General features: G+C 33.3%; 2 protein-coding genes across 2 annotated transcripts; one reads left to right on the top strand and one right to left on the bottom strand.

Annotated features, from left to right (window-relative positions):
- Positions 1-1,438: 1,438 nt before the first annotated feature.
- Positions 1,439-2,736, top strand: LOC100250549 (uncharacterized). Its single transcript, XM_002278539.4, has 2 exons — positions 1,439-1,696; positions 2,110-2,736. Exons 1-2 carry the CDS (start codon positions 1,528-1,530, stop codon positions 2,628-2,630), a joined length of 690 nt encoding a protein of 229 aa, XP_002278575.1. The 5' UTR covers positions 1,439-1,527; the 3' UTR covers positions 2,631-2,736.
- Positions 2,737-3,856: 1,120 nt separating this feature from the next.
- LOC100255731 (NAC domain-containing protein 71) lies at positions 3,857-6,660 on the bottom strand. Its single transcript, XM_002280858.5, has 5 exons — positions 5,965-6,660; positions 5,229-5,506; positions 4,802-5,125; positions 4,448-4,679; positions 3,857-4,341 (listed from the first exon to the last, which is right to left on the bottom strand). Exons 1-5 carry the CDS (start codon positions 6,119-6,121, stop codon positions 4,235-4,237), a joined length of 1,098 nt encoding a protein of 365 aa, XP_002280894.2. The 5' UTR covers positions 6,122-6,660; the 3' UTR covers positions 3,857-4,234.
- Positions 6,661-13,913: the final 7,253 nt, after the last annotated feature.

Raw genomic sequence — 13,913 nt, forward strand, 5'->3', positions numbered from 1 at the left:
CTTCTTACTGAAGGACTCCTATAATAAAAGGACAACCTGAGGATCCTCATAATATCCCCTCTGATGACTAATTTAGTTCTCAAGTAACTAAAAGAAAGTTAATAAGAGTTCTCACAAGGAAGATCTCCCTCTACATTGATTATTGTGCAACTAATACAGTGATCCTTAAGGGCAACTAACACATTTCTTGTCACACAAAGCCTATCTCGATGGTGGCACCACTACAAGCTTATTAGGCATGTTGGGTATCATCAGGAAGCGGTTTATTGTCTTCTAGGGCTTATACTCCCTACGTTGCGTAACTCAATCAATCTATTTCAAACAAGCTTCCACCCATGTTCAAGTGGGCCTTAGATGGCAAGTGACAAACTCGACACCCACAAGTGATCATGTCATTAAAGACATCTTTATATATATACATACATTAACCACGTGATTATGGTGATGCCCATCATGCATGGAAACAAATAATATCATAGATATTATTGTGTAACAAATGGACGAGAATTAATGTGGAGGTATTTGGAGGTTGACTTCAAAGAATAAGATTCTCTAGAAATTAATTTTTTGTTGTAAGCTTTTCCACTCCTTTACTTTTCTTTTGAGGCCAATGGTCCTCTGACCTGGCTGCATTTACTACACCAACTTCTTGCCGTCCCACTATTAAAGCTCCACCCATGATCCTAATTAATTTCACTAGCACAAAAAGAGACATTAAATTGTTTAGCAATAATATAATCCCAATTTGATTCATACATGATCTTAATTATATCATCTGGCCACTACCTAATTAGTTCAAAAATGAGTGGTAATCTTTAATGAGAGCACTTAAAAAATTTTATTTATGATTTTAACAAGTGATGTTGGGCAATAACAAAGTATAGTACTTGGATTGCCATAAGTATTTTCTCTAAATATAACCTTTTGCTTTTTGAAAAGGACAACTTAAGGGACTCTTGGAATATCCCCTCCAATGGTTAAGTTAGTTTTCAAGTAACTAGAAGAAGAGTTCTAGGAAGGAAGATCTCTCTCTACATCAATTACTATGTTACTGATACAGTGATCCTTGAGGGCATGCTTAGTCATTTCATCTATATTGCTTCCATGAGACAAATGGTAGTGCACAAAGCTTTGATTAGGCCACTTGTCCTTCCCTAATTGAGGAACATACAATGAAGGAGGGACAACCGGTGTACATTTACTTCCATGCAGTGTTTGTCTTAGTAGTGGTGGTATTGTAGGCTTGAGTTTAAAGAGAAAGATTGAGTCTAAAAATTCATTTCTTTATTTTAAGCCTTTAAATTCCTTCTTCTAATATTTAATTGTAGGTTTCAAACGGCATGACAAATGGGAAATGAAATTGGGTTTAGGCACCAAGGATACTTGGGCGATAAAACCAATAAGGAAATGACATTTGTCAATGAATATGTAGAGAAGCGTTAAGGATAGGGTAACTAGGACCCATTTTGTGATATTTGTGAGGATGTAAGTGAATGAGAGTCCTGGGCATGACCTAGCCATCTGCAGATGGCTTGCTGCGTCTCAAACTCAGCACTGCAGTGGTGGAAGACAAGCCCAAGAAGCTTATTTGGTTGGAACACTGGCAGGAAAAACACAGACGACAGTCCACAGCCTAAGTACTATGATATTGACCTCCCCTTCTCACCTTCTCTGGTTGCCAAAACATTCTTAAGGGGTACTCTCTTTTCCTCTCCTTATCTCTCATCAATAGAATAGTTGTACTCGTAACAATTCCATTCACCAAAAACAAGCATCTAAGTCGGATGGGTAGTGTTACAATGATATTTTATTTTGCTTCTTATCAAATAAGACAGTTGAGGATCCAATAGCAGGGTGTTTGGGTGCTCTTTTCTTTTCAAAAGGATAAAGATTCTATCATAAGATAATGCAGTGGTTCTAATGGATTTAAGTACAAAATGTGTTTCTCACTAGCTTTTACATAGTTGAAGTTGGGAAAAGTAACTCATTATCCTCAACTTTTTGCCTGGCTCTCTGGGCCAAATGCTTAAAGATTGAAACATGGAGCTTTACAGTAATCAATTTTTTGTTGAGATGAATATAAGAATAGAGTTTTCGTGATGATGGCAGGCAAGGAGCTAAAATGCTGCTATAAGGCCTCCATCGATGGATTTAGCGCCACTAACTTCCACGGCTGCTGCGACTTCAAGGGCCCGTGTGTAATAATTGGCTACACAAACAAGTCCTTCAAGTTTGGGGCCTTTAATCCAGAAGGCTACAGAAGTACAGACGATTACTATGACACTTTTGATGCTTTTCTCTTTTATTGGACAGACAATGAGAAGAGTGATCCTATCATTCTACCCAAAGTAGGAGGAAGTGGTGCAGCCCTTTTTGATTATGCTCGAGGAGGGCCCCAATTTGGGGCAGATGGGCTGCTCATTGGACCACCATTGGCACCTGTTATGGGTGGGTTTGCAGGTCCTGATACTAATTCTGGTATTGGTGACCTAAGGCAAGCTAAATCTAGATTGGGATTGTCTTATGCTAAAAGGGTAGATGGGAAAGAGTCCCTTTTTGGAGATGAGTCCAGAGCTACTCTTGAAGAAGTACAGGTCTTTTGTAGTCCTCAAATTGCAAGCTTATATTAAAACTCCATAGCTGTGGTACTTAATAAAGAGATAAAACAGAGTGTTCAATCAGAAGTTTTCTATCCATATATATACATAACAAGGACAGTACTGCTATTTTGATTTATTTCTTGGTGTTACAAGTCACTAACTACCCCACTATCATACTTTAGTTTGCATTTGCATTTGCATTTGTTTCTTTTCCTCATTTTCACTTGAATTGAAACAAGTGGAGGACAATTGTTGAAGGGATGTTCTTAACTAGCAATTCATTTGCTCATCTGGTTAGGAAAAGGGGCCTCCTATTTATTCGATACCTCTTAGCCAAGTAGTAGGTGATAGGGATGTAGTAGGAGAGGTGAGAAAATCGACTAGTTTTAGAGAACATTGGTTGATATTGCATGAAAAGAGTTTATATATTGTAGGCCTTTTGAAGAAAAAGTTTGTTTAAAGTTAGGGTAGTCTCTTTATCCAGATGCTTTACCCAAGGGAAGGGCGAATAAATCAGAAACTTCGGTTCACAGAAATATACATGCCTTGGATTCTCGCTGGCCTCTTTTTTATGGTCTCGTCCACTCGCAGCATCACATTTTTTTCCTTGTTAATTTGAGCACCCTTCAGCTGTAAGTTCAAAGTACTGATTTGATCGTTTCAGGGGGCGATGACTGGTAGGTAATCCATAAGTATGTGGTTGGAAGCCAACTCAAGGATTGATGATTAGAATGAATGTATGTCTGATTCTTTCCTTTTTGAAGGATTTTTCTCGAGAAAAGTAAAAGTTGATCAGTAGTCACAAAATTACATGAATAGTATGCATTCACATAGAGCTTGAAGCTGTTCTGATGGATCCATTTAGTCCCTTTCAGGCACAAGACCAACCAAAATTCTAAGGGTTATCTCTGAAAGCAACCTCTTAGTGGTAAAGGCTTATAATTGGAACATTTAAAGTGAACTTTCATCCTGAACTTTTTCAATTTGTTGAGAATATTTTCATTTTCACAACTTCAAGCAAATTCACTGGTATTGAGACAAAACGTTGGGCTTGTGATGATTGAAAGGAGGCATCCTGTTCAGTTCAAACGCTCTTTATTTTCTTCTTTAACTTTTTCTTTTTCTCGCCAACCATGGACATGTTAGGAAAAACAACTTATGGTTCTGATGAATAGGTATACTACTGCTGCACGTGGAGTTGAGTTATTCTGCAGGCATTTTGAAGTCATCCAGATGCAAATATGCTTCCATGAATGTACTAAGGAAAGAAACATAGATTTCATTAACAGTGGCAGCTTCTGTGCAGGAAGCTTATTTGGTAAAAACATATATATCAGAACCAACTCCAGGTGTAATCGATAAAAGTGATCATCACTTGGAGGTCTCCCTCTTTTTCTACTACCTAACAGCTTCAAACAACAACCCAACTCAACATTTAGATACTAAACCAATTCCCATACCGACTCTGATGAGGATTCTCACTGGAAATTCCTTCTGCTTAATATACTAGAATGGGCTGTTGTACTTTGTATTTTCCACTCTGAACAAACAATAAAAGGCGTTGTCTCAGAGACCCTTCTAGCTGGTTCCATACAAGGTAAACCCGGTCAGACAATGCTATCCAGAGCAGACCCTTACATTACAATCACCAAGTTGTCTTCCTGCAACCATAGACCGCTACACTCCCCAAAACTCTCATCTCCACTCTCTTGTCTGCAAATTGGAACTTGATTTTCAAACCCTGCATTGAAGAAAAAATGAGCTACAGGGATTTTTCCCTTTTTTTTTTTTTTTTTGTGTTTCTCAGAATTGTTTTGGATTTCTTAGAGAATTGTTCTGGTCATAACCTTCATAAGGTACATCTTCATTTCCATAAAATCCCATGTAATTGGGATCCCCTGAGTAAGGCGACATGCAGCCAATGCGACTGAAGTCATCGGCAAATTCAACTTCCCCAGGAAAATTTGAGTATGATGAACAGGGTGAGATTTCACTGTATGGATTCCATGAACTCATTGAGTTTGCAAAATCATACTGTGGAACAAATTCAGATACAGTCTCTTGTCCTTGCTGATAGTCCTGCAATAAGCCATGGATAAATGTTTGAGAAAATCACTCCAATAATCAAATCACCTAAAATTTCAAAATTAACTGCAGTTCATCCCTGAAACTTTTCCCTTTCCCCACATTAAAGTGAATACCTTTGAAGAATCTAGAATTAGATCAGGTGAGACCCAGAAGTCTGTAGGATTGGTCCCCTTTGAAGAAAGCTCAAAATCCACAGGCCGTGCGGCTTCATAAGGGGAAGCCATAGGACTCGAATAATTACTCTCATTGTATGCATGACTAGCTTGAGATGGAATGTTGTCTGAGATGCTCAAGATCTCATTCGAGATTGCTGCGGAGGTGAAATCACCATTGCTTGAACTGCTTCCCACCTGCTTTCCTTTCGCTTCTCCATGGAAATCACTTGACTTTTGTGTCGGATCATTCTTCTTAACAACACGACACAAAGCAAAAGCCCCCTAGCAACCCAATTTTCGGTAAACAAAATGCTAGTTCAGTCTCTCAGACTACAAAACTGAATGATCTAACTACAATCCCTTACAAATGACTGTCTCAAATTACCTGAAAACCTGATCCTTGAGAAGGATCATCGCAGAGGCGATACTCGTGCATGACCCAGTCCGTTCGGTCCCCTAAAGGTGCCCGTCCTCGGTAGAAAACCAAGGTCTTACGGTACCCAATCACAGTGGATTGACAAGCTACAACTTTCCTGTCTTTCCCAGTGGCTTTCCAGTAGCCAGCTCTAGTAGCTCTGTTTGTTCTTGAGCCATTAGGATACTTCCGATCTCGAGGACAGAAGAAGAACCATTCCATGTCCCGTTTCGGAAGGAACGACTTATCTGCAGTTCATGGCATACATTATCAGAACCAAAACTTCCACAAACATCATAATTAAAATAAAAATAATAATTAGAAAAAAAACCAATTAAAGGTTCTGAAAAGGGATTTTCACTGTTGCAATGGAGATTTTCTTTGCATGAATGTCACTGAAAAATAAAGCAGACCCGATTGAACCGGCTTTTAGAAGAAAAAGGCTGGATGCCCCATTGAAATAAAGATCTAATATGACTGGTTGTGGTCCATAAAGAAGAACAACCAAAAGGAATAAAACAAACATATAAACAAAAAAGCACTTTCCACCACTAAAGTCCTTTGTTCAAATTTAAACCAAAAAACCAGTTCCCATGCTCAGTTCTAGATATTAGTCTAGGGCATAGAAAATGAAAGATCAATGTAAAATGCATCATTTTTTTGAGTGTCTGGATACTCGAAAAAGATGGGGGGTTTTGCAGCATACCAGGCAACTCCCATGGATCAAACTTGTATAAATCGATCACCGGAATCACTTCAAGCTCAAATTTCTGGCCTTCTACTTTTCTTTTCAGGTAATATCCGACCAATTCTTCGTCTGTGGGGTGGAAACGAAACCCCGGGGGCAGAGACGCGCCTCCCATTGTTGTATTTCACTAACTATTTGAACAGAAAATGGCGAAAACAGAGCAGAGAACAGAGGAAAGGAAAAAGGCAAATAAACTGGCTAAGTGTCCAGACTGTACCTATTGAAGATCTGGAAAATCCAAAAATAGAAACTCTTGGAAACACTAAATTTTTTCTCCAGAATTGAATAAAGCTTCCACAGAATGCACCATTTGTGCAACAGAATCATTTTCCAAAAAATTCAGACTTTTACTTATGATGGAAATTCCCCCCACCCACCCTCCTCAAAAATCAGACCCCAAAGCAAAATTAAAGCAAAAACTTTGAAACTTTTTCAACACGGAGAAGTTCAAATCACTCAAGTTTTACTAAAATGGTTATGTAAGCGCTGGTCAGAACTGCAAGAAATGGAAACTTGTACAATACCCGGAAGCTAAAACTTCTAAAAGTCTCTGAAAACGGAAAATTTTGAGTAGTTGATATTGGAAATCGTGGCAGGGAAAGAGAAGTGGGAAGAAGAAGAGGAGGAAGGGAAGTTGTGTAGAGTAAAAGCAGAGGCGGATGGTGTGGTTTATATAGGAATTAGAGGAGGCCAACAGTCCAAAACACACACCGAAAGGTCGAGATTGCTTGTCTGAAGCGAACCCAAAATTCCTAAAGTGTACCCCACAGAGCTCAAACCATTTCACACCTAAACAGTTACTTCCCGCCAAATTAATTTATGACCGTTAATTCATGCTCCCCACTGAGTTTGGCTCCTCTACACTCACACTCACTCCACAAAAATACAATTCCACTCTTGGATCTTTCCACATCAGCATCAAGACAGACCAGGGCACCATCACACCATGGGCTCTCCCATCTTACTTGAAGAGCTTGGACTAGCATCTCTTGACCAAATTAATTGAGTATGCAAATCAGGGGTGGAAATAAACAATAAACCAATGGTATGAAATGGACGGTCCTGATCTATTTTAGATGCATAGGCATTGACAGGGGAATTTTGGGGTTTCTTGAACATGTCATAGAAGTCTAGGCTCCTTCCAAGTCATCATGAGTCAGACAAAACACTTTTTCTTTAAATTTAATAGAGGGATGGCGTCACTGGGCCCAGTGCTCCAAAAGAAAGCCCTGAAAGTGCTTGCTGAGTTTTTTGCAACTTTTTTGAATGACCCAAACACACCCTTAATGGAGAGCCCTCTGCTTCCCTGCACTCTCCTTTTAAATTCACATGCAGATGATATAAAGTGAGGCCTCTTGAGTTCCAATTTAGTGGGACCAACCACCTTCAAACTCCTCCACTTTTTTGTCCATTTGAAATGCAAGGAAAATTTTGAACATGGAAGGTATGTTTGGGTGTCATCATTCTATGGTACACTTAAGTCACCATTTTCTCACCTTTTTCCTTCTAAAATGGTCCATAAAAACAATCCCATCCCTACAAATCCATGTTCAAAGATTTACTAGTTGAATTTGAAAAACATTATACCTCTAGAGGTGTGCCTAATTGCAGTTCCAAATCTACCCTATCCATCATCTTCCTTTCCAATTTTGGTAATTTATAGGACTCTCTTTGACCCAAATTTATGTAGCTCCCTAATTGTTCAATTTTGACAAAAAGACCTTAATTTCACCTACATTTATTCTAATTTTATAACTCTCAAATTTTTCTCCATTCTTTTTCATATGCTCTTAAAATGTCATAATCCAAAAAAAAATATTGATTTTCTTTTTATTTTATGTCCACATAAACTTAGTAGGTCACTTATTTTAATTAATTAATAATTTAAAAATATAATTTAATTATATTTATCTTTTATGTTTTTCATAATAAAATCAAATATAAAAATCATACTTATTTAAATTTGTGGGTATTTGGCAAACCAACTTAATAAATTAAAATGACTTAATAATTTAATTTAAATTATTAAGTAAATTAAGTATGTTTAATAGAATAACTTCATTTCATCTTTTTACCTTTATTTATCCTAATTACTTTCACGATCTCTTTTGTTATTCAATGACTTCTGGTGTTACTCGATTTCAATTACCTTAATTATAATTTATAATAATAACTATATCAATTTTATTTATTTAAAATTAATTTTATCCAAAAATCTTAATACTTAAAACAAAATTAAGTAATAAGCTTTAAATCAGTAATTTAAGTATAATTTAACTTAAAATCAACTTAAATCATTAAATAATAAGTATTAAATTTTATGAAATGTCATTATATCTTTTATTTGTTGTTACGGGATGCAATGATTTTTTTTTTCCAACTTTCAAAAGAAAATCAAATTAATTTTTGAGGAAAGTTGAGAAATTATGGGGTAGGATGACGAAATATTAAACGAAAATATTCATTAAAAATATGATGATTGTGCCAAGAACTTTGAGGAAGTGTCAAAAAAGATCCAAAGATAGCTCCAATCAACACGGTCCCCCATGATAGTCCTGAATTGGCCTATCTCAGAAAAATTAAAAAAGGACAAATCTATGCCCATAAGAATGAATTTGATTTGAGGGTGACAGAACCCACCTTTCAAATGTGAATGGAAATGGAAAGGTAAAAAAATTCATAGAAAAGGGGAAAAGGAAAGGTTGGTTTACACCCTGGTAATCAGGTGTGGAGTGGAGTAAATGGAAAGCTTGGTGATGGGTTTGGCTGGATCATCAATGGTAGTAGAAGAATTGAGACGACTGAGGAGCGGCCTTTTATAAAAGACCTCCCTGCGCCTTATCTCCTTTGTCTTTGTTGGTCTTCTGCTTTCGGCTCCTTTGTCTCATGGTGGATTGCGTCTCACTCTCCCCCCTAGTCTTTGCTCCATCTCATTATGATGGACATGGAAAATGATTGATTTTTTTTTTTTTTTTTTTTTTTAATTCTTGAAAATAATTTGTAAAATAAATACTTCTAAAATAAAATATATTTTTTGGTAAAGTAAAAATGGGTTTGAGTTAAGCGATATTCGTATTAATTTTATCATAATTCACTTCAAAAAAAAAGGAAGAAAAAATATATTAAAAAATTGATTTTTTTTGTATTTAGTTTCACGATGAAAATTGATTAAAAAAAATCAAATCTTATTAGAATATGCTAAAAAAATTTATAAATTTATAAATTATTCACCTATACGTATCAAATTTGGTACAATGGAATGTAGTGTTCGTGGTGGGAGGAGGATAAAATAAACCCTAGTAAATATCAAATATTTGATTAATTATCATTTAGCATTTAATATAAATTAATTTCTTAATAATTTCAATTATAAACATACTTTCAACCTAATTCATGATTAACTTTGAAAGTCGAATGGGATAAAAGTTAAAATTTGGCCCTACTTATGAACTATTCGGACCGTGAAAGGTTTATTTCGATCAAGATTAATCTCAATGATGGACCGTAATTTTAATATATATTTAAATATTAATTATTAAATAATGATCTCCTTATAATTAAATCTTTCATAATTCATAAACCAATGATTGAATTTCCTCTTCACCTCACATGTGTCATTTCCCACACAAAAATACAAAAAAATGAATAGAATTTTTTTTAAAATTAGAAATTAATAAAAGCATAAAATAAATGAATTGGTTCGTTCTTAAAAATGACTAGAAAAAGAAAAACAATATTAAGAAAAATAGTTTTTTCATATTTAATTTTAATATTATTTAATTATGAAATACGTTTGAAAAAATATATAAAAATAATTTATTAAATTTAAACTTATTTTTTATTTCTCTTTAGCTTTTTATTTTATTTTTCTCACCATTTACTTTTTTTTTAATTTTTTAAGAACCAAACATAGTCTTAAAATATTAAAAAAATTTATATGTCAATTTTTTAAACTAATTTTTTTAAAGAAAATAAAGCGAGAAATTTTATATTTTATAAATAAATCAAAAAATTTTATAAAATGTCGCGAAGTTTCTTGACTTTGCTTACCATGATAGGGAACGTAGCCAAAGAAATTCAAGGGGGATATGATTGCAAGCCCGCCCCGTCCTTAATGCTGATGTGAAGAGTGAGGTAGCAATCACAGGCATGAGTGGATTACACTGTTAAGATAATGACTTGATGGGGGAAGAGACAGAGGAAGAGGGGGAGAGAGAGAGAGGGAGAGGGAGAGGGAGAGGGAGAGGGAGGGAGAGAGAGGGAGAGGGAGAGGGAGATGGAGAGGGAAAGGTGAATAATTGAATATAATAATTTGGAGACTTGGACCAAATAGAAAAAGGCCGCCTCCATCAAATGGCGACCTGCGCATAAAAAGACAAAATCAAATATAATCATAATTATATTTTGTTAATTAAAACTCCATTTCCTATGATTACATCAATTCATGGATCATGAGTTACACGAGTTGATGATGTCCAAACATGTCTCGACACCATCATATGTATTAACGCACCTGATTATCGGCTTACTTGTCCCCATAATTATATAGGCCTTTTAGTATTTTAGTCCACTACACATCAAACATTTTTCGGATTTACGACTATAGTTTCTCACAATTCACTAGATTTGATTTGATTTGATTTGATTTGATTGGGTTGGGATTCGAGTAAGCATATCTCGATTTGAAAATAAAACATTTTCTTTTGTTAATTATGTCGTTCAATGAATCTCATATTTCACATCAAGGATATGTATGCATGCATATTTGTCCATTGAGGAACATCTCGTGCCCACCAGCCATCTCATTTCAAGTATCCTTATATTTAGTTTTTTTTTTTTTAAAGATAAATTTCACAAGGTGCTAACTTAATAACTTCAATTCAAAATTTTTAGTTACTTCTATTGTGTTGCAAATGGGTTTTGATGTTCAAATGGATTCAACTCGATAATTTTAAAAGTTGGAAGTAATTATTGAAGTTATCATCTGCTACGAAAATTGATAATAATAATATTTGTTTTTTTCATTTTTTTTATAAAGAAAATAGAGTTTCTCTCAAGAAAATCCTTCCACGACTTCTAACTCTAAAAAATTAGAGTAATTTTCATATTTATAATTACATCCACAATTTATGATAGAAAATATTGTAGTATGTGACTCATATTATGTGAAAGACATATGAAAAAAAAATAGATAACTATCGGAATAGAGCGGAGTGACAATATTTGTCATTCAAATTTGTATTTTTATTGTTGAAGACGAACGAGAAGTTAGAGGTGCAGGGGACAACGTCCTCAAATACGGTTCATGGGTATTTTGAAATTTTATTACCTGAGAGTTAGTATAAATATCATTTTTATGTAACCCTAATTTGAAATATAGTAAAAGTCTTCTTTTTTGTTTCCGTAAATGTAGGTAATATGCCGAAACAAGTTATCACAAAAATCAACAGAAAACTTGCGATGATAACTAAATTGACCATAAGGTATGCTTCTATTCGGCTTGGCTTTGGTCAAGGTAGCGGGCCAAGGTGTAGAAGTTATGGCAAAACAGCTGGAGACCCAATGAGGAAAACGCCAAAAAATGTTGGCTCAAAGAATGTTTGTGTCTTCTAAAGTTAGAATTCATGCAGTGAAGTTTGTTTATGATATTTGACTGTAATAAATGATAATAGGATTGCATTGACTTTAGTTACAGAAAATCTTGATATCAGAGGTATGTTTTTGACCAGCATGCATATAAGTCATAATTTGTAACCTTTTGTTGGGTTTGAATTGCTTATTACCTGCCTGGTGGTTGAAATTTTCAATTTTGGTGGTACTCATCTAGTTATCTGCACAAAATTCCATGTGTCCAAATCTTTGTTAGAATCTTGGGATTGGATTAACATGGGATTTTTTTATTTGTTATTTAGAGAATTATTATTATTATTATTATTATTTTGAAGATAGAAACGATAAAGATTAGGAATCCTTTGATTATACTTTCTAGCTTTTATTTTTTCAAAATAGAAAATGATGTGGCCGTCCATTTGCTTTTAAAATTTGTTTTTTACTTAAAATAATAAATTTTATTTGACTTTGTGATTTAAAAATAGTTTTATATTTAAAAAGGATAATTTGTTTCGGTCACCGATGTTTTCACAATATGTAAAAAGCAAATAAAATTGAATACGACTCTTTCTTTTCTCCTTTCTCTCCGCTAATCAATAACAAAAAATTGGTTATCACATTTTTCTTTTTTTCATCTTTCTTTCTTTCCCTAACCTTTATATTATGTTTGCAATTGTAATATTTGACATGGATAGAGAAGAAAAGTTCATAACACTATTATATATATAAACTCTTTTTAATCATATAATTGCATTTTAAAATCATAAGAGTCATTTTGAGCTTAAAGTAGATAATATTACAACTAAACGATCCTTAATCCGAGATGTTTAGTAAAACTTAATATTTATTATTTAATTACTTAAGTTAACTTCAAGTTAAATTATACTTAAGTTATTGACTTAAAATCTATTACTTAATTTTTACTCTAGGTATTAAGGTTGTTTTAATAAAAATTTACTTAAAGATTATTCTAAATCATTAAATTTACATATTTATCCTCATAAATTATAATTAAGGTAAAGAAAGTTAAGTAACAATGGAGATCGTGAGGGTAACTCAGATAAATGAAAGTAAAAAAATAAAATAAAGATGTAAACTTAAGAATAAGTTAATTGTTTTTACTTATTACTTAAATTTAATTTTTTTACTTTAATTCATATCATTAAGTTATTTTACAAAGCATATTTAATATATTTAGTGACTTAAATTAAATTATTAAATCACTTTAAATTATTAAGTTGGTTTACCCAAACACCACTAAATATTCCTACTTAAAACTGCTTGAATTTGGGCTAGGCCTCCAAAACCAATTGGAAAAGCCCCAAGCTTTGATTGTGATGAGGCCCAAAACATTTTTGTTTTTTTTCTTGGAATTCTTTGATAAAAAAATTATTTTAAACTTAATTGGTCATGGTTACCGTTAGATAAGAAAGTAGTAAAAAAAATTTGAAATTCAATATGGTTGACCCTGTTAATCAAAATGATTGTTTATTTCTTGATAATAATAAAGTAAGGTAATTAAATAATTTATAAAATTATTTAATTATTAGACTACAACTACGTGACCCAAAATTTCGGATGAGCCCAAACCTCGAAGGGAGGAGAGAGGAAACGGCCCAATAACCCAAAACCCGATTCAGAGAGGGAGGACACGGGCCTCAGCCCAGTAATCCTTATGTCTAGTGAAATATTTAGTATCCATTTTTATATTTTAAAATCAGAAATAGTAGTAATTTTTATGCAAAATTCAAGAATTATTGGAGCTTTACATTAAAAAAAAAATTCATTGTTTTAAAAAATTGAGATATAAAAAAATTATTACTTTAAATTTTAAAATTTTTAAAAATGATTTTTAATGATATAAGATAAATTAATATTTTTTTTATAAGATATTTTATTTTTTATATAAAATTTATTATTATTTTATAATTTATTTGATATATTTGGGATGAATGATTCCAAATTTGTTTCATATGTTTGGGAAATTTTTGCTCCATTTTAAAAAAGTACAATAATATATTTTCAAGGCCAAAATAAGTGGGAATTTGATAAACCAACTTAATAACTTAAGTTATTAAGTAAATTAAGTATATTTGGTAAAATAACTTAATGATACAACTTAAAGTAAAAAATAAATTCAAGTAATAAGTAAAAATAATTAATTTATTTTTAAATTCACATATTCATTTTACCTTTTTACCCTTATTTACTCTAATTACCTTTACGATCTTCGTTACTACTCTATGACCTCTATTGTTACTTGACCTCATTTGTACTAATTATAATTTATAAAAATA

Source organism: Vitis vinifera, chromosome 2, assembly GCF_030704535.1.
Source record: "Vitis vinifera cultivar Pinot Noir 40024 chromosome 2, ASM3070453v1".
In the NCBI taxonomy this organism is placed as follows: domain Eukaryota; kingdom Viridiplantae; phylum Streptophyta; class Magnoliopsida; order Vitales; family Vitaceae; genus Vitis; species Vitis vinifera.